Source organism: Armigeres subalbatus, chromosome 2 (genome assembly GCF_024139115.2).
Source record: "Armigeres subalbatus isolate Guangzhou_Male chromosome 2, GZ_Asu_2, whole genome shotgun sequence".
Lineage (NCBI taxonomy): Eukaryota > Metazoa > Arthropoda > Insecta > Diptera > Culicidae > Armigeres > Armigeres subalbatus.
The window spans coordinates 80,613,204-80,634,796 of NC_085140.1; the positions used below are offsets into that span (position 1 = coordinate 80,613,204).

At 39.6% G+C, this 21,593-nt stretch overlaps 1 protein-coding gene across 1 annotated transcript; it reads right to left on the minus strand.

Annotated features, from left to right (window-relative positions):
* Positions 1 to 12,877: 12,877 nt before the first annotated feature.
* Positions 12,878 to 14,299, minus strand: LOC134209420 (uncharacterized). Its single transcript, XM_062685409.1, has 2 exons — positions 13,491 to 14,299; positions 12,878 to 13,428 (listed from the first exon to the last, which is right to left on the minus strand). Exons 1-2 carry the CDS (start codon positions 14,280 to 14,282, stop codon positions 13,246 to 13,248), a joined length of 975 nt encoding a protein of 324 aa, XP_062541393.1. The 5' UTR covers positions 14,283 to 14,299; the 3' UTR covers positions 12,878 to 13,245.
* Between the last annotated feature and the right edge of the window lie 7,294 nt (positions 14,300 to 21,593).

Below are 21,593 nucleotides of genomic sequence, written 5' to 3' on the forward strand. Positions count from 1 at the left end.
GAACTCATTCACTTATGGTTACAGATGAAGGAAGATGAACTGGGATATCACTTTGTAGGTGGCATTAAAGATGGTGATCGCTCGAAAATTCTCACACTCCAGCTTGCCGCATTTCTTGTAGATGGGGCATATAACCCCTTCCTTCCACTCCTCCGGTAGCTGCTTCCCAGATTCTGACTATCAATTTGTACAGGCAAGTGGCCAGCTTTCCGGGCCCATCTTGATGAGCTCAGCTCCGATATCATCCTTACCCAGTAAACACAAAATCGTATATGATGTAGCATAAGATGCTAAAGTGGAGGCGATATACACACATATTGTATGAGGAAGTACCTATATGGCCTCCACTTTAGCATCTTATGTGACATCATATACGATTTTGTGTTGACTGGATACCAGCTGCTTTATTGGTCTTTAGCTGTTGAATGGTATCCTTAACTTCCCTCAAGGTGGGGGCTGGTTGGCTTCCATCGTCCGCTGAACTGACGTAGTCATCTCCTCCGCTGCCTTGACTTTCATTGCCTGTACTCTCAGCGCCATTCAAATGTTCCTCGTAGTGCTGCTTCCATCTTTCGATCACCACACGTTCGTCCGTCAAGATGCTCCCATCCTTATCCCGGCACATTTCGGCTCGCGGCACGAATCCTTTGCAGGATGCGTTGAGCTTCAGATAGAACTTGCGTGTTTCTTGAGAACGGCACTGCTGTTCCATCTCCTTGCACTCCGCTTCTTCGGCGTTTCTTCTCCTGGAAAAGGCTAGTCTGCTGTCTCCGCTTCCGTCTATAACGTTCTACGTTCTGCCAGGTACCTTGTTGCAGCGCGACCGCCCGCGCTGCGTCCTTCTCCTCCAGAACCTGTTAGCACTCTTCGTCGAACCGATTGTTCCGTCGACTGCGTCCCATATACCCGACGTTGTTCTCCGTTGCGTCGTCAATGGCCAAGAACATCTGCATCAAACTAATTTGGACTGCATAGAATACGCAACGGCTTTGTAGACTTGTATAGAAAAGACATGCTTGGTTGTTTTCGATTGAATACCAGACGCAGTTGACCTCGTAGACCAAATGATCTGAACTCCCGAACAATTTGGAGAACCTAGTACATCTGCATCAAACTAATGTAACACGCAAGGGCTTTGGGGGCTTGTAGAGACAAGCTGGGTTGATTTCCGTTTTTAAATTTTGTTAATCGGTAAATTTTACTCATATTGAATTTGGTAAATCGAGGTTCTCTACATTCTAAACTACAGCATCCTAACTCCAGCTGATCTAGTCTAAGAATAAGGATCCCTAAAAACATAACAAACTATCAAATACAGGAATCTAGATGAGGTGGATAAGACAATTGTGAAAGAATTGTTAAAATCACTTAGCGACACTCATGGACCTGCTGTTTGAAATCAGGATTAGAAGGATTTCTTGATCGCAGTATTCGACATGTTAACCGAGAAAATCTACTTCTCAATATGCAATAAGGTTCAGGTTTCTCATAATACAAGTTCCATGCAAATGCTTGCACACTTGTTCATTTATTTAATAAAACGGATGAGATGAAATTTGCGTAAAAAGTTTAATCACAAGATGAATCATCCCACAAATGCACCATGCGTCTCCATATGCTTTTATGCTTATATGCTGCTGAACAGTATTCAAAATCCCTACCTATCGTTTCCTCTGGAAAGCCTATTTTTGCCTGAAAACACTCTTGGGGACATTCAGATATCGTAATAACTTTGATTATAGTTTTAACTCAGTATTTCAACTAATCTGAACCTGCTAATTATGTGAAAAAAAAATGAATTTCAACTAATCTGAATCATGCAAACATGCAAGTGACTTCAATGCCGTTAAAGCGAAAACTTTGTGACCAAATAATCTCGGAATTTTCCCAATCAAACAACAAACGCTAGTAATCAGTCGATTTTAGAGGTCGAGAACTACAAATGCAACACATGAGCATTGCTGTCGACCAATGTTATTTTTGGAAAATTTTGTTATTAAAATAAAATTAATTGTTTATAGAATTTTTGCACTATTTGTGGAAATTTCATATTTATTCATTACTCATAGCTTCATTTCTTTAATGGCAATTTCCTTATTTTTTATGGAAAACTTTTAATTCTTCATGTAAATTTCATTTTGCATCCGTAATATCAGGTCAATGCACATGTTGATGCCCAATAAAGTGGAAACATTACAACCAATAACATTAAATAATCAATGGAATTTAAGACGAGTTTTCCTTTTTCCGAGTTTGTCAACATTCCTGAGGTATTTCAAAAGGATTTGTTGTTAAATTTCTTGACCTGATGTATAATAGTGTTGCCCTATATCGATTTTGGGTGGAACTGTTCCATTACATAATGTGATGTTGGATTTTCTTCTAAAGCTTAAATAACCAGAGGTAAAGTATTAAAGAGCTTGCACACTGCACAATCCACATCTAAAGGAGTCACGAAGCTATGGAGTTAAACTCAAAACAACGATATCAACATTATCTACCCGTAGGCAGTCACACAACAGCTTGACTTGTGGTTTTCTATTTTGTACCTTTGATGTGCTTCGTATCAATTGTCCTCAATTGCGTTTTCTCGTAAGATAATGACACAAGCTACATCCGTAAATCCACACATCTATTAAGAACTTATCAAGTGTACATCCACCCCACTGTCCGGAGCCAACTGCTTTTCTACAAACACCCAATTTACCGAGAGGAAGGATGGCTTGATTCGCGAAATCCAAGTATCAACATTTCCGGTATTTAGTCAGCATTCAATTAGGATGATTCTATGCGGTCTATTTCTGTTTCGGTTAATTGATGCTGCCACTGATGCCGGCTGCTTATCGCAGCTTGCGGCATACAAATAGAGCTAAACATAGGCCCATTAGCCGAATCCTGGCTCCGCCGTTATTCAAACAGCAGAATTAAGTTCGGATCAAATAAACCGAGGGTATTTGTGCAATCAAATGGTCAGGTGAGCTCCCAATCGGATTGTGAGCGTTCATCGGGAGTCAATGAGATTCTGTTAATTAGATACTACCATTGGCAAAATTTCAACCGAATTAGGGTAATCCAACTAACAATTTTTAGCCCATTGAAAAAAAAATCGAAAGAATTAAATTACTGATACCATGTTATAACTGTTTCAAATAACCAATTCAATCTGCTACCCTCACCGATTGTGCATTTTAAACGAATGACATCAAACCGATTCAAGAGCCACTCGAAAGATGTTCGTAATTAACACTTTCAATTCAATTGTTTGCTAACGCCATTATTTCAATCCATTACCGGACGTCACATGGATGCAATCTTGCTCGATTTGTTCTGGCCTTCCTTTTTCAATTGTATAAAGTAACCGCTTGAAACAACGAGCTTGATACTCCTAATTCATTGGAATTCTTCTCTGTCCGCCTGGGTACGATAGTCTTTCTGTTGAACTTCGAACAGGGTGTTATGCTTCATTCCTTCTAATTTAATTACACTTGTAGTGGAATGGCACAACAAAGGACGACATCGAGGCGTCTTTGCTTCAAAGCATTATGTTACACACGAAAGAATCAGAAATGGAAGATCCAGATGTCAATCAAGAACTGTTCCTCAATGCTCCTCCTGTTTACATCATATTATTTGCATTCCCTTTTCTAGGGATGAGCAATCAAACGACAACATAAGTGGTGATGCCCAACATCCCAAAGATTTTCCTGATTGCTTTTAATTGGGTCCGGTTCTGACGTCTACAAACGATAGAAGTTCGATCTGCAACGACAGGCCTTGAATGTTGTGTATTGTGGAAACTGTTGTTGTCATTCATTAGGGCTGGAGCTTGGGCCTGTCTCACAAATGATTTTATTAGATTTTTCCTTCTCCATGAGGAACCAACTGGGAATCAGTCAGCAAGTATTTGCTTAACATTGGTTTCACACCACCATGTCCTGGGGTTTGTGAAAATCATTCACTTCCGTTATGTGAAGTAGAACCTCAATCAAAAGAAACGAACCATTAAATTTTCAACTAACTCCAGTTGCACAGTAGACGAGCCGTTTGTCATTGAAAACGGCGTCCCATTTCATTCAACGACGTAGTCGAGAACCTCTCACCCGGCAGTTTCTTCTATACGAACCACGCATGAAGCCAATCGCTAGCAGGTATTGGACCGCCCCAGGTGCGTATTACAACCAAAAATATGACCCACTAATAATAATCCCGTTTTATTGGACATGGCGCCACCCCTCGATCAAGTGCAATGCGCGCCAAGAACTTCCATTCCAATGACGACGACAACGACGGCGCGGCGTACGGTGACGTTTATTTACACTAATTGGAGCCTTTGCTCGCGAAGCCAATGGCGCGGGAAATTAAATCCCATTTTCGGCGAGCACCGATTTGGAATGGAATTTTGACGGCTTTCGGTGGAAAGTAATGGATAAGTTTATTTTAGAGGAACGAAGGCTACGACGAGGCCGCAACAGCACAGAACCGGCAATAACAGTCAAATCTCACATTATTTCGATCTTTTATTGCGCTGTTGCCATAAGCGTGCGAAAATTGGATGAAGACAGCACAATGAGACTAATTACCATTTGAGATAAGTTGCCCGACGCCCGAGAATCAGAGTCCTAACAAGATAAGATGATGTCATGTGCGGTTGGATAGCATTGAAGTCCCTCAAGATTCAACGCGGTTAAGGATAAAAAAACAACTTTTAATACCTTGCCTATTTGAATCTAATAGTAGTTTACGTTACGTTTACGTAAATAGCAACAATTCGAGGATTATTTCCGCTCGATGAAAAGCGAATTGGGTCAACGATGGTTTTCCATCTAAGCCATTTCAATTGAATTGTATTGCTTTCCAAATCGTAGGTAATAACAATGAAAAGAGAGAATGAGATGTTAAAGAATATAAGTACCTAAAGTTAGAAAACTTTTTCCATGCCGTGAATACTTTGGGGAAATCGTTAAATGGTTTCTTTCGACTGCTCCGTCTTTGCTGTGAAATACAGGGTCAACTGTGATATCGATTTTTGGCTTTCTCGCTACTTAAAACATTTGTTGAGCTAATGCTCCGGAGGTTCAATCGTTAACACAAATTATTTCCTGCTTCACACGGTCGGCTATGATGGGTCCAGCGATTAAAATGATTCCATTAAATATTTGCTCCCCCTCTGTAAACGGATGACAACGACCAGAAGCGTCGAAAAATTCACATATTCGCACAATCGCACGACCCTAACAACAGTCGCAAGTTTGCGTGCGTTAATATAACTTCATGGGTTGAAACGCTTAGGTTTCAATGAAATATTATCACGAGATTTAATTCAAATGCTGCTAGTGTTAGATGAGCGGCGACGTGGCGTGGATCGGTGCGGACTAATTTCAAGCGTCAAGAAATCTCCGGATTTTTTTCAGAAGTACTTCAACGAATTCCTGAAGATTTTTTCATCCACGAGTTCGATGAGCTTCCATCAAAAAGGATTTCGTCCGGAAGTTCCTCCAGATGTTCCTCCAAGATTTTGTGCGGGAGTTCCTCAATGATTATGTGTAGAAGTTCCTCCAGGATTTTGTGCGGAAGTTCCACCATAATTTCGTCCAGAAGTTTCTCCTGGGCTTCGTCCGGAATGTTCTCCATAAGTTCCTCCAGGATTTCTTCCGAAAATTCCTCCAGATGTTCCTCCAGGATTTCGCCCGGAAGTTCCTCCAGGATTTCATATGAAAGTTCCTCCAGATGTTCCTGCAGGATTTTGTCCGGAAGTTCCTCCAGCATTTCGTCTGGAAGTTCCTCCAGGATTTCATCTGGAAGTTCCTCCAGAAAATCATCCGGAAGTTCTTCCAGAATTTCGTCCAGAAGTTCTTCCAGCATTTCATTCGGAAGTTCCTCCAGGATTTCGTCCAGAAGTTCACCGGAATTTCATCCGAAAGTTCCTCCAAATGTTCTTCCAGGATTTTGTGCGAAAGTTCCTCCAGGATTTCGTCTGGAAGTTTCTCCATGATTTGATCCAGAAGTTTCTTTTTCGACCGGAGTTCTCCAAGATTTCCTCCAGATTTTCCTCAAGGTTTTCGTCCGGAAGTTTCTCCAGGATTTCGTCTAGAAGTTCCTCCAGTATTTCATACGAAAGTTCCTCCAGATGTTTCTTCAGGATTTCGTCCGGAAATTCCTCAAAGATTTCGTCCAGATGTTCCTCCAGTATTTTGTGCGAAAGTTCTTCCATGATTTCCTCCGGAAGTTCCTCCAGGATTTCGTTCGGAAGTTTCTCCAGATGTTCCTCCAGCATTTTGTCCGACAGTTTATCCAGGATTTCGTCCGGAAGTTCCTCCAGAATTTCATCCGGAAGTTCCTCCACATGTTCTTCCAGGATTTTGTGCGAAAGTTCCTCCAGGATTTCGTCTGGAAGTTTCTCCATGATTTGATCCAGAAGTTTCTTTTTCGACCGGAGTTTCTCCAAGATTTCCTCCAGATTTTCCTCAAGGTTTTCGTCCAGAAGTTTCTCCAGGATTTCGTCTAAAGGTTCCTCCAGGATTACGTCCGGAAGTTCCTCCAGGATTTCATCTGCAAGTTCCTCCAGGATTTCGTCCGGAAGTTCATCAAGGTTTTCGTCCGGAAGTTTCTCCAGGATTTCATCTGGAAGTTCCTCCAGGATTTCATACAAAAGTTCCTCCTGGATTTCATCCGGAAATTCCTCAAGGATTTCGTTCAGATGTTCCTCCAGTATTTTGTGCGAAAGTTCTTCCCGGATTTCCTCCGGAAGTTCCTTCAGGATTTCGTTCGGAAGTCTCTTCAGATGTTCCTCCAGGATTTTGTCCGACAGTTTATCCAGGATTTCTTCCGGAAGTTCCTCCAGGATTTCATACGAAAGTTCCTCCAGATGTTCCTCAAGGATTTCGTCCGGAAATCGTCAAGATGTTCCTGCAGGATTTTGTCTGGAAGTTCCTCCAGGAATTTATCGGAAGTATCTCCAGGATTTCGTCAAGAAGTTCCTCCAGAAGTTCATCCGGAAGTTCTTCAAGAATTTCGTCCGGAAGTTCTTCCCACACTTCGTTTGGAAGTTCCTCCAGGATTTCGTCCAGAAGTTCCTCCAGAATCTCATTTGAAAGTTCCTCCAGGAATTTCGTCCGTAATATCTTCCATGATTTCGTTCGAAAGTTCCTCCAGGATTATGTCCGGAAATTTCTTCAGAATTTCGTCTAGAATTTCTTCCAAGATATCCTCCGGAAGATCCACCTGGATTTCATCCAGAAGGTGCTCCAGAATTCCGTTCGGTAGCATTTTCAGGAACTGCTCTGAAAGTTCCTTCTGGATTTCGAGCGATAGCTACTCCAGGATGTCGTCCGGAAGTTCCTCCTGAACTTCATCTAGGATTTTGTCCGGAAGTTCCTCCAGGACTTCATCTAGGATTTCGTCCGGAAGTTCCTCCAGGATTTCGTCCGGAAGGTCCTCCAGAAGTTCCTCCAGAATTGCATCTGGAAAGTGCTCCAGATGTTCCTCCAGGATTTCGAGCGAAATGATGTCGTCCGGAAGTTCCTCCAGGACTTCATCTAGGATTTCGTCAGAAAGAACCTCAAGGATTTCATCTGGAAGTTTCTCCAGGATTTCGTCCAGAAGTTCATCCAGAAGTTCATTTGAAAGTTCTTCCAGAATTTCGTCCGGAAGTTCTTCCAGAATTTCGTCCAGAGGTTCTTCCAGCATTTCATTCGAAAGTTCCTCAAGGATTTCGCCCAGAAGTTCCTCCAGAATTTCATCCGAAAGTTCTTCCAGCTGTTCTTCCAGGATTTTGTGCGAAAGTTCCTCCATGATTTCGTCCGGAAGTTTCTCCAGGATTTCGTTCAGAAGTTCCTCCATGATTTGACCCAGAAGTTTCTTTTTCGACCGGAATTTCTCCAAGATTTCCTTCAGATGTTCCTCAAGGTTTTCGTCCGGAAGTTTCTCGAGGATTTCGTCTAGTGGTTCCTCCAAGATTTCGTCCGGAAGTTCCTTCAGTATTTCGTCTGGAAGTTCCTCCAGGATTTCATACGAAAGTTCCTCCAGATGTTCCTCCAAGATTTCGTCCGGAAATTCTTCAAGGATTTCGTCCAGATGTTCCTCCTCCTTCCATTTACACCGGAAGTTCCTCCAGGATTTCGTTCGGAAGTTTCTCTAGATGTTCTTCCAGGATTTCGTCTGGAAGTTCCTCCAGGATTTCCTCCGGAAGTTCCTCCAGGATTTCATCTAGGATTTCGTCCGGAAGTTCTCAAGGATTTCATCTGGAAGTTTCTCCAGGATTTTGTACGAAAGTTTCTTCAGAATATTGTCCGGAAGTTTCTCCAGGATTTCGTCCGGAAGTTCATCCAGAAGTTCATTTGAAAGTTCTTCCAGAATTTCGTCCGGATGTTCGTCAAGAATTTTGTTCGGAAGTTCCTCCAGCATTTTGTTCGGAAGTTCCTCCAAGATTTCGTCCAGAAGTTCCTTCAGAATTTCTTCCGAAAGTTCCTTCAAATGTTCTTCCAGGATTTCGTCTGGAAGTTTCTCCATGATTTGATCCAGAAGTTGCTTTTTCGACCGGAATTTCTCCAAGATTTCCTCCAGATGTTCTTCAAGGTTTTCGTCCGGAAGTTTCTCCAGGATTTCGTCTGAAAGTTTCTTCAGGATTTTATACGAAAGTTCCTCCAGATGTTTTTCCAGGATTTCGTCCGGAAATTCCTCAAAAATTTCGTCCAGATATTCCTACACGATTTTGTGCGGAAGTTCTTCCAGGATTTCCACTCGAAGTTCCTCCAGAATTTTATCTGAGAGTGCCTCCATGATTTTATCCAGAAGTTCCTCCAGAACTTCGACCGGAAGTTTCTCAAAGATATTGTCCGGAAGTTCCTCCAGGATTTCTCCCGGAAGTTCCTCCAGGTTTCGTCCGGAAGTTCTTCTAAAATTTCGTCCAGAAGTTCCTCCGGAATTTCACCCGAAGTTCTTCTGGAAGTCCGCCCAGAAGTTCCTCCAGGATTTCGTTGGGAATTTCCTCCAGGATATTGTCCGGAAGTTTCTCCGTGTTTTTATCCGGAAGTTCCTTCAGGATTTCATCCGGAAGTTCCTCCGGAATTTTGTCTGGAAGAATCTCCAGGATTTCGTTCTTAAATTCTTTTAGAAGTTCCTCCAAGATTTCGCCCGGAGCTCCGCTTAGGATTCCTTCCGGGTTTTTGTCTGGAAGTTCCTCCTGATGTTCTTCCAGGATTTCGTCCGGAAGTTTTTCCAGGATATCGTCCGAAAGTTCCTAAAAGATTTCGTCTACAAGTCATTCCAGCATTTCGCCCAGAAGCTCATCCAAGGTTTTATCTGAGAGTTCCTCCATGATTTTATCCAGAAGTTCCTATTACGACCGGAAATTTCTCCTGGATTTCGTCCAAAAGGTCCTCCAGAATTCCTTTCGGTAGCGCCTCCAAGAACTGCTTTGAAAATTCCTCCAGGATTTCGAGCGAAAGTTTCTCCAGGATGTCGTCCGGAAGTTTCTCCAGGATTTCGCCCGAAGTTCCTCCAGAACTTCGTCCGGCAGTTCCTCCAGGATTTCGAGAGGAAGCTCCTCCAGGATATCGTCCGAAAGTTCCTCCAGGACTTCATCTAGGATTTCGTCCGGAAGTTCCTCAAGGATTTCATCCGGAAGTTTCTCCAGGATTTCGTTTGGAAGCTCCTCCATGATTTCTTCCGAAGTTCCTCAAGATTTCGTTCAGAAGTTCCTCCGAAATTCCTCCAGGATTTCGTCCGGAAATTGCTCCCGGATTCCTTCCAGAAGTTCCTTCAGGTTTTTATCCAGAAATTCCTCCATGAATTTCTCCGGAAGTTACTCTAAGAACTCTTTCCAGAATTCCTACAAAATTTCCATACAAATTTCTCCAGGAAGCTTCTTTAAGAATGTTCTCGGAAGTTTCTCCAGGAATTCCTTGTTAAGTTCTTCAGGGAGTTCGTCCGGAAGCCCCTCAGTTAATTCCACCGTAGATTCCTGCAGGCTAGAAAACTCAGAAAATTCCTCCAGAATGCACACAAAGGTATTCCTGGAAATTATATTTTTGAGGTTCTCCCAAAAATCGTCATAAAAACAGTTACAGAAATTCTTTCCGAAAGATCTTTAATTTATTTCCTGGTATTTCCACCTAAATTTCGCCTAAAGAAATTCTTCCACAAATACATTTCGAATTTCTACAGGCGCTTCGGCGAAAGTTACTCCAAAAATACTTCAATAAATTCATCTATAGCTTCTCCAAGAAATTGCTTCGGAAATTAGATTTGAAATTCTCCCTGAAATTCGTTAAGGTATTTTGCGAAAAAATCCTCCGGGAACTGCTCCTTTATTCTTCCAGACGGAATTCACGATGGATTATTTTGTGGGATTATTCCAAAGAGTTCTTTAAAAGTTTCATGAATCAGGTCAGTCTTGAAGAATTTCTCTAAAAAGTTCCTGAAGAAATTCCCGATGTGATTTCTGGTTCAAATCCCATAAATATTATAAACTTTGAAATAAATTCATGGTGGAATTTTCGATGAAATTTCTGATCAATTTCTCAATAGACTTCCTGGATAAGGCATCTGTCGAAAGTAGTCGTGTTGTGTTAGCAACGTTTTTCAGAATTTACCCTAGTGTCACTTTCAGATTTAATTTGAGTCTAATGCGGGAAATGAGCTTAATTCTTGTTACAGTTGTGTCGTCCAATAATTTCTGTAAAATTGGAAGTAGGTAAATGCAACGTAAACCTGACTGAAAATATGTATTTGCGATAGGATGAACTTATCAGTTAAAATCCACTTTTAACCAAATGTACGGAACCCATAAAACTGATTAAATAATCCTTCAAGAGTCATCGGCGTGGTAAAAAGCATTCGGTGGCGTGGAAATTTTTGACAGCGGCGGCGTTAGAAAAAACATCATCAGAATTTGTAATACATAAAAACAAAATTGGAACTAAATGTTATGCAAATAGAGAATCAATTAAATGAAAATGGCTCCGTATAGGTGGAGCCAACAAGTAATTCACAATTATTTATTCATCAAAAAGGCCGAGCTCCGGCCTCGGTTTTGGCTGTACTATAGCTGTATAGACTTATTTGAAATTTTCCCACAATTATATCATGATAAAACTAAAAATGTTACTTGGGTAGCGCCGTACCTGTTTACGCCAGATCTCCTAATTGCGCCCTCTGTAGCAATATAGGCATTTCGTCTGCAATCCCAATAGTTGCTTCCGAGCCATCAAACGTTATACGTATCAGCCTTATCAGTTTTGCCGGAAAACCATGTTCAGACATTATCTGCCACTGCTGATTCCTGTTCGCTGAGTCATACGCAGCTTTGAAATCAATGAACGGATGGTGTCAGCTTGATGATGATGATGATGATGATTCCAAGTTTGAGAAACTCGACCATAAAAAATATCTCCGAAAGTTCCTTTAAAAACTCCCTCGGCTATTCCCCCAAGAATTTCCTTAAAAATCACCGAAAATTCCCCCCAGGAACTCGTTTTGAAATTTCGAGTGTTAATTGCAAAGAATTTTAGCGGAAAGAGGAAAGGCCTTAGGAAACCGTATTTGGTGAGCCTATCATCACACTTCTGAAGTCGCTTCCTCAAGTATCTGCACCATCCATACATAGAAATAGATAAAAATATGGATCTTCACAAATCTGCTGTGAAAAGCCTCTGTTTGCTTTTCTTATCACCACCGATCGGTTTGCTTTTCATATGATTGTACGTACAGAAAGTATTCATAAATTACATATAAAAGTTCAAAACAGAATTTTGAAAAGGTGTAATATGAAAAAATAGAAGTAGTAGACAGTTAACTGAAGAAGGAATTGAACAAAAAAATCGCGCTTCGATTTTGTGTTGCCGATATAGTTTAACTGGTAGTATGACATACATTCCAGTCCGTTTTATTAATTGTTCAAGATTAGTTTCTTCATCATACACTAAACAAAGACATGTGCATAGAGTAAAAAACGAATTATTTTGTAGCGATGAAATCATGTTTATTCGGCAATGCTGTCAGCATTTAACTGTTCGATAGATGCGTATAAGGCTCAGACCAATCACGAGATCAATCACGATTTTTCTAAATGAAAATCCTCAATGGAACACACCACAATCAATCACAACCAATCGTTTCGGTTTGGGGTTGCATTTTTCGCCATTCGATGGCGATGAAGATGTCGATAGCAAGACCAAGCAGAAAAAGCAAACTGTACCAAGTACCGGTCAATTTAACGAACATCAAATCAGTCACGTTGGCGTTGCGAAAAAAAATACCGTCAACTGAAGATACCTTGAAACTTCTAATGTTTGAGAACCTTCATTGCTAAAAGGGTATTTGGCTTCTACCTTGGTAGATTGTGTAAGTAAGATAAAGTCAAAATTACATTGAGAATACTTTAATTGGTTGAAAACGACTAAAATGTACCTTAATGGTCTATTCAATAAACATAGTTGCGACATGAACCCTAGCAGCCCACATGTTCCTCATTGATTACTGCAACTGATATGTGATCAGATTCAGTCACAATCAAGTTGCTGTAACCATTTTTGTCTGACTAGTGCTGCTCGGGAAATGTATAAAATAGTGTCGCTAAAAACGACGCCAATGTTTCATTAAAATTTGTACCCGAAATACGAATTACTTTTTGCTCAACATACCCCCGAAACACGGTAGACATAACTCCAATCGCTGTGAACGAAAGCTTGACAACTGGAAGAAAATGAAAGTGACCATCTGACATCAATGACGACCATGTAAAGTGGATGACAGTGAGGGGAGAAAAAATGTATGCAAAGTAAAAGACCATCACCAGCTCACACTTTGTTGGAGTAATAGCTCGGGTGGGAGCCAAAGGTCAATGGTTCACATGCACCAGTTCAGAAGCGGACATGACTCGAGTTTTCTTCTAATCTAATCTAATTCAGTAATAATCTAGAAGGTTATTTATACAATCATGATATTACAAGTTTTATATTCTGTTGACTTTTATGGATTGGATTAATTTGGCCAGAACGGTAGAACCATGATGTCCGTCCACGGTCATAATTGTCCAGTCACATTTCTACTAAGTTACTTGATGTTGTGCATAACACCAAAAATCTGCAGATTTTAATTAATTTCGTACTTCAAATCAAGTCATTGGGTTGGAATACAACTAAGCAATACACGTTGGGAACAGGGAAAGTGGTGTTGCCCAAAAAGGTCTCCTTCAAGCTCAATTTGTAAATCAAGTACAACTATTACGATGCCACAATGAAAAACTCAAGAAAACGTTGCAAGTTTCAGAAAGAGATCCAAGAACAATGGATTTGCCAAGCCTAAGGAATTGCGGAACGTGTCCAGTCGAATCCCAATGACCGGAAGCTTCAAACTACAGCTCCTATGACCGAATTCAACGATTCCAATTAGTTTTCCCTCCAAAACGATTGGTGCACCGGTGAATCCCTGAAATAATGTTCGTGTATTGCTTCACCTGTTATAAAAACCGCAAACAAATATTTACATACCATACACAACGTTTCATTCCACTTAGGCATCAAGCATAAATGCTGATCGGGCTTGAACAGATCATTCAAAACCTCCTGGCATCTCATCGGCGGTAGCAAATACATCTCCACTGTTCGAATCTTGAAATAAGACGGTCGATTTTTTTCGTTCGCACCGTGACTCAAAATTCCAAACCCGTGCACCTGAACGACTCGATTGAAGGCCAATTCCGCACTGGTTGGTGACAATTCAGCAATCGAATTATTTTCAGTTGGAAAGCGTTCCGGCACTTCAAGCACTACTAAGTCGTTCGTGAACTGATCCGACCTGTTGAATTCGGGATGAAACTTGTAGTTCAATACCGGAACGAAGTTCGAACTGCTGGGCTTGGGACCCACTCCATTGGACTGGAGCACCTTTTTCAGGAAGTTCAACTCTTCTGGTTTGAGCTTATCCGAAAGCAGTTCATTGCCGTACTTGTTATCATACTTTTTCCCAAACTTCTGACTCAACTTTTCCAGATATCTCCGTTTTACGTCTTTCCTATTGACTCCTTTCCCGCGTTGGAACTGTCCGATCGTGTGAGTTTCCAGAGCAACGTGAAATTCCTCGGGCATGCCCGGCGAGTGGGATCCATTTTTCTTCAGATAAACACAATCGGCCGATGTGAGGATTTTGCCTTTACCCAGAACAACGGCATTGCAGATGAATTTGTCTCGGGGTCCGAACAACGCTGCCACCGGAGGGTAGGGATTCAGGAACTCCGCGACAGCGCAACCGATTAGTATTGATATGCAGAAGGGAAGCCGCATCGTGCGATGGACGCAGATAAATTAAATGAAGTCTTGGATGGCATCACGTATTAAATAGTGTCTGATGTAGGCATGCATTGCGATGTAACAGCAGTTGAGTCAACACTGCGCAACATATTTTACATCTGCATCATGTGTCTTAACTTTGTTGCGCGAATATTGATGATGTCAGTTGTAATGACGAATCTTGTATTGAATTATTGTACTGGACTTAAGGAAGATCTTAGACAATCGATGAAGGTAAAACAAAATACAAAAAAAAAACAATTTTTACCAGCATTCAATTTTCCATCAATTTTTCGATGATAAATTCGTCAATATCTGGAGCAGACAATTGCCAACATCACGAAATGTATCAGATTCTAAATGGTTTTTGTTTGGGCGAAGTTAATGATTACAATGTGTTTGTAATGTACAATAGTTGGTTTACCATGGTGGAAGTAAAACGAAAAGGGAATCACACTAAAATTGGTTGGTAAATTATAAAAAAAAATCATTTGATTCTTTTATTCCTGCCAGAGTTGACTCAAATTTTGTAACCCAGCAACATTTTGGTTGTATGCCGGTTTTATAACACTCTTGTAGATTAATGTATGGTCTTCAAGAGCGTTATAAAACTTTAAATGTTACTTGGGATGTCTATGTAAAAAAGCGATCAGAAAAATATATATAGCTCTTTTAGTGGAATGTATTCAACCGTCTAAGACGAATTAAGTACTGTCCATTTAATTCCAACAGTTAATTTTCGTTATCTTTGCAGATACGTATTTCGACCACAACTGTGTGGTCGTCTTCAGTGTCTTGTACTTGACTCGACTCACGGTTACACGGAGCTTCGAAGACATTCTCAATCAAGATAATGTTTTTAACCCTTCGTTGGGAACTAATTTGGATGAAGTGAGATCTATTACTAGAAAATTTAAAAATATGAAAGCCCCGGGTGATGATGGTATTTTCTACATACTTATCAAAAAACTTCCTGAGAGCTCTTTATCCTTTTTGGTTAATTTATTTAACAAATGTTTTCAATTGGCATACTTCCCAGATAAATGGAAAAACGCCAAAGTTGTTCCTATTTTGAAGCCGGACAAAAATCCAGCTGAGGCTTCTAGTTATCGCCAATCAGTTTGCTTTCTTCAATAAGCAAACTGTTTGAAAAGATTATTTTAAATAGAATGATGGTTCTTATCAATGACAATTCTATTTTTGCTGATGAGCAATCTGGTTTTCGCCATGGGCATTCAACCACTCATCAGTTATTAAGAGTTACGAACTTAATTCGGCTCAACAAATCTGAAGGATATTCGACTGGTGTTGCTCTTCTTGATATAGAGAAAGCATTTGACAGTGTTTGGCATGAAGGTTTGATTGTAAAATTGATGAATTTTAATTTTCCTCTGTACATCATTAAACTGAATCAAAATTATTTATCAGATCGTTCACTGCAGGTAAACTATCAGAATTCTAAATCTGATAGATTACCTGTAAGAGCTGGTGTTCCCCAAGGCTGCATACTCTGCCGTAATCTGAAAAAGTGACGTATACGCCATTTTCCAAAAAATGGTGTTAAGGGGCGATTTAAATATGACGTCCACTCAGGGCCGGATGTAGGAGGGGTCCGGGGGGGCCGTGGCCCCGGGCCCCCACAAATCTTATGTATTAAAACCAACTTTTTCTGTACATATTGGGGCCCCCACATACTGTCGGCCCCGGGGCCCCCTTCCGGCTTAATCCGCCCCTGCGTCCACTACTTTTTGAGATTTCTAGACCGCCCCCCCCCCCCCAATTAGAAAATTAACTTTTAAAAATCACATTGAAGGCCTTCAAGCCAAATGTAACAAATATATTTCTATATCCACTTATAAACATAAAATCAAAACTTTGTCTTAAGAACAAACTTTTGATTTACAAACAAATTTTTAGACCTGCCATGTTGTATGCTGTGCCAATATGGACACTACCAGAAAGAAGGCACTTCAGAGGATTCAAAATAAAATTCTGAAAATGATTCTGAAGTTGCCTCCGTGGTATAGTACCAATGAACTTCATAGAATTTCTAATATTGAGACATTGCAACAAATGTCCAACAAAATTTCCAATTTTAGACAAAAATCGTTGCAATCTTCTATTGCAACGATTAACTCCTTGTACCCTTAGTATAAAATAGGTTAAGATTAGTTTAAGTTGAAAACATTGTAATTCCTACATGGTTCAATTCAACCAGAGGAAAAATTCTAACTGCCAGAGGCAATTGAAATGTATTAATAATAACTAAAAATATAACATAGCAAATAAGGATGATAGTGTTAAGAAAACACGGAACACCTAGTCTAAGAGATGAATGTATGTATTAGATAATTAGCAAATAAAAAAAAAAAAAAAAAAATACTCTCTTATTGACTCTCTAATATGAGAGCGCAGCAGGGCGATGTCATATCGCAGTCCGTTGATGGTGAAACCACATTAAACAGACGTAGCACTCATGAAATTCCCATCGTCCATGAGCTCAACGATCGTTTTTAAGAGCCAGTTCGCGAGAAGCGCGACCCCCTCTTGTATCGATATGCTCCGATTTGGATGAAATTTCCAGGGTTTGTTCATATATGTAAGAGAAGACATTTTGCAAATTTTCTGATTTTTTCATTGAGGGGAAGTAGGTTAAAACGGCCCTTCAAAAATTATTGTTCAAAAATCTCCAAAACCAAAGAAATGCAATAACTTTGGCAATGACTGACCGATTTTGTTTAAATTCTGCACGCTTTTTCTACTCAATTAGTACTTTATACCAAGTGGTTAATATGGTTATAAAGTTGTTTACTTTAGGAGAAAATGAACTTTTTCGTTAAAAAATGGTCGTTTTTCCAATGGGAATATTTTTCACCAACAGATCTAGGATAAAAAACTAAACCCGTAAGACAATTAAGGAACTAAAGAGCTTTCATCTCATATATACTTCAGAAGCGCCAACTTTAGAATTTCTAAGAAAATCGCAATTTTCTGCAACACTGTTTATTCAAAAGAAAGTTCGCATAAATTTCGACCCTACTTATGTTGATGTTTTCCGATCTGGTGAAAACTGTTCAAACTTTTTTGTCTAAGTAGAAATTAAAAATCAGGATTTTTTATTACGGGAGTGTAGGGTAAAATAGCCATTTAAAAATAAATGTCTAAAAATTCATCAATTTTTTATGTGAGTTCTAGCAGAAAATACACACCAGTTCTAATCGGGTGTATATATTTCCAAGGGTTGGCCAATTTTATCTCATGGGTAATGGAATACCCTCGATTCTATGTTTAAACAACTGTGTGAAAAAAACTCCAAAGTTTAACAAAGTTGCATTCATTTTGCACGATACGAGAAAAAACTTTTTTTTTACAACAAGCTGATTTTTTTTACACGGAGAGCGTAACAATGTAATGTGTATTCTATTGAATAGGATAGAGTATACTATTGTCTGACGATTTTAAAGCACACCCCTCATGAAAATACTTCAAATTTCTGGATACACGTTTCTACACTCATAGATAAAGTATATAAATTGTAGATCGCTTAATCAATTAATTAAAAGATTACCAAGCAAAACTGTTTTATTCTCGGCTTAATTTGCACCACCTGAAAGTGCTTGAGTACCTTAATAAGTTTGTGTAGTTGATGTGTAAAAAGGATGCTTCGAATACCAGCCTTTTTCTCTTAAAATCTTTTCTAACCTTATATGAACATTTTTCCAACCAACCATCTAAGGTGTGGTTTGCTAAGAAGTAGTACTTGGGTAGTAACAGCTTGCAATACTTTTTGAGAAATCTATCTATTGCTTTTTCACCGTGTTGAAGTACCAAAACAAATGTTCACACTTCCGAATGGATGGAAACTAGCTAAAGCATTGGATTTTACTTTACGTCGTTCTTGAACCATCGTTATTGCAGTTAAGACGTCACCCATATATGGAGGAACTGGTGGAAATATATTTTGGTGGGACAATATTTTTGAACGGGAGTTTAAGACGGGGCGCTAAGTTGACAATACCTCTGCCGGAATATTATATAAATGACATGACTAGATAACCAGTTCACGTCATTTTTTTAGATTGAGAGATTGTGAAGTATTTAATTGTTGACAGATAAAAAACCATAAAAATACTACGCTTGGAAATATTTCGAAGCAAACTAGCCAGGGTTCGTAAAGCCCACTCAATCTCAGGAGCACAGGATGCTCCCTCACGAAAATTTTCGGGAAGAAATCGCTTTTTGGAAAAATAAAACTGCCTGGAGAGTGCTAACCATTTATCGCTCACTTCGATTGCCGATAAACGTTGGTTTGCTTTTTTTCTTTCACATTCGAGTCTTTCCGTGGCATCATAAATGCAAATGGTAGTAGCTTATGTGGAACAAATAACTTATCACTTCCATACAGATAGCGTGGTGGTGTGGCTAGAGTAAGCGCATCCCCACAGCTACTATTGTTACTATTCTGGGTTCGAATCCCGGCGCGGCCATACAATTTTATAATTGTTTTTGCGATAATTCTCCCGAAAAGTGAGTGAGCGGTAAAAGTAATGAAACGAAAAAGGATTTTCATATAATTAGGCTATCCATGAGGACATTCAGCGATGGGACTGACAATCGAAATCACAACAAAGTGTGTATGCAGTTGAAGGCAATCCACTTCTGGTGTAAACCGGGCTTAACAATTTTCTTTGGATTGTTCTGTCAGTCCGGTCAGAATCTGTCAAAAAATCAAGGTAAACAAAAATCGTCAGCTGATCGCTGCTGTCTCATGGATTGCCTTATAAGCAAGATTTTCGTTTATTTTCCAAGGCTGATTCTAGAGAAAAGATTGATGGGTGAAAAATGATCCTCAACATAAACAATGAAAAAATATTCTCCCTTGGCCCGAAAAACGCTTGCTTTGGTCTCATTGAAACGAAAAGTCGAAATCCTGAAACAAGCAAAATCGCTAGATTAGTTGGCCAGTTGGGTCGGAATAATCAAATTTAAGAAGTGTGGTTACGACATCTGGTTTAGTAACATTATTTATATTTGGAGATCTATTTTCAATAAATTTTCAAGTTAGAAAGGAAATACGTCATGTTTTTATACTAATGTATATTCTGCTTGAGGTCACATATAAAAATTTATGAATTTTTGACATTTTATTGTAACAAGACTATTTTACCCGATTTACCGAAATTGCTCATTTGCCGTTAAGAATATTTTTTTTTCGCATAGCTGTAAAAGCAACATCAGTACCGGTAGCCAAAGTAATTGTAGCTGATTAAAAAAATATCAACAAGCACATTCGCCGAATCCGTTTATTTTTGTTTCAGTATGCGAAAGACGAGCTAATGATTAAGGCACTTATTTTGATCCTATTTTACTTCTGCTGAAAATTGTTCTGCAAATAGTTTGCTATCTAATATAGATCAGTGAAATATATACGTATATATTGAGAAGAAAAATATAAATGAATTGAAAGAAAGAAGACATAGTGTTTTTAAACGTATGTATTTTCTGCTAGAGCTCACATAAAAAAATGATGTAATTTTTTACATTTATTTTTAAAGGGCTATTTCACCCTACACTCCCCTAATGTAAAATCCCGATTTTTAATTTCTACTTAGCCAATAAAGTTTGGACAGTTTTCACCAGATCGGAAAACATCAACATAGGTAGGGTCGAAATTTGTGCGAACTTTCTTTTGAATAAACAGTGTTGCAGAAAATTGCGATTTTCTTAGAAATTCTTGAGTTGGCGCTTCTGAATTATATATGGGATGAAAGCTCTTTAGTTCCTTAATTGCCTTACGGGTTTAGTTTTTTATCCTAGATCTGTTGGTGAAAAATATTCTCTTTGGAAAAACGACCATTTTTTAACGAAAAAGTTCATTTTCTCCTAAAGTAAACAACTTTATAACCATATTAACCACTTGGTATAAAGTACTAATTGAGTAGAAAAAGCGTGCAGAATTTAAACAAAATCGGTCAGTCATTGCCAAAGTTATTGCATTTTTTTGATTTTGGCGATTTTTGAACAATTGAAGGGCCGTTTTACCCCACTTCCCCTCAATGAAAAAATCTGAAAATTTGCAAAATGTCTTCTCTTACATACATGAACAAACCCTGAACATTTTATCCAAATCGGAGAACATCGTTGCAACCTCCCTTGGAGAGGGGGTCGCGCTTCTCGCGAACTGGCTCTTAATTAAACTGATTGCTCGCGTTGTTTACCTTTAGATTTGACACCCCACACTAGCGCCTTCTGGTGACATTGTCGTGCCGTCGTCGGGGGTGACAATGGATCAAATGGAGGTGAGAATGGGTCACTGTTTCAACTACTTAGAATGCTTGTAGAATGGATTGAATGTATCTGAGGGCAAGAAGACTAAAATATAAGAGACCTTTTTGAACGATTTTGCTCTATCCCCTCCAGACTGCCGGTGCGAGCGATGACCCATTCTCACCCCCCAGACCCATTGTCACCCCCGATGGCGGTACTGAGCAACATTTCGTGCATGGTGGTAAGAAACTGAGCGATGAATTTTTTAGAATGTTGTTGCCTGCTGTTACGCCTGTCTGTTTGTGGCGAAACCCTCAGTGTGTATTTAGTGGAGTCAATACCGGTAATATCGGTAAAATACTGGTTTTAGTGAAAATTTCAGATATTAAAAGGAAAACTTTTGCTTTGGACTTTTGAATGAAAACAATATTTGTACACAAACTTTAGATGTTAAAATTATTGTTTGTTGAGCTGAGCAAACCGAAACCTAAATAGACATTACATACACGGAAGAAATAAACTACCCAATAGTGAGTTTAATTCACCCAACCTCGAACATCCGTACGGGAAGCCAAAATTGAGTAAGTAGGGTCGAAGTAGTTTGCCTTTACTCCCATGTTAAAAAAGTACCCAACGGAAAATTTATTTACCCAAATGTAAGTTTAATTCACTTAATTTCTACCTCAGGTAATAAAACTCAAAATTGGCTTCCCGTATTGAACTGGCGTCGTTGGATTGTTTGACTCTTCTGTTTTTGACAACAAAAGAAAGAGTGGATGAAAGAGAAGAGAAAAAATAACTCAAAAGTAAGTTTAAAAATACTCAATTTTGGGTACTTTTTTTCTTCCGTGTACAGAGCGACTCATCTCCCAATCCGCATTTGAACTTGTTGGCAATGTTGCCAACCTCTGAGAATAGAGGTGTGCGCTGGTCCGATATTCGGCGGCGTTGGTCATAATTCTGGTCGGCGGCGGCGTGAATCGGCGTGACGATTTTTTTGCTACGCTTCTTTAAGATTTTTTTTGCTTTTATCGGGAT

Excerpts from the sequence above, each read along its gene's own strand:
- LOC134209420 (XM_062685409.1), bottom strand. The coding sequence starts at position 14,282 with ATGCGGCTTCCCTTCTGCATATCAATACTAATCGGTTGCGCTGTCGCG. Across the intron at positions 13,429-13,490 it reads GGAATGAAACGTTGTGTATG|GGATTCACCGGTGCACCAAT; the intron begins GTATGTAAATAT and ends ACATTATTTCAG.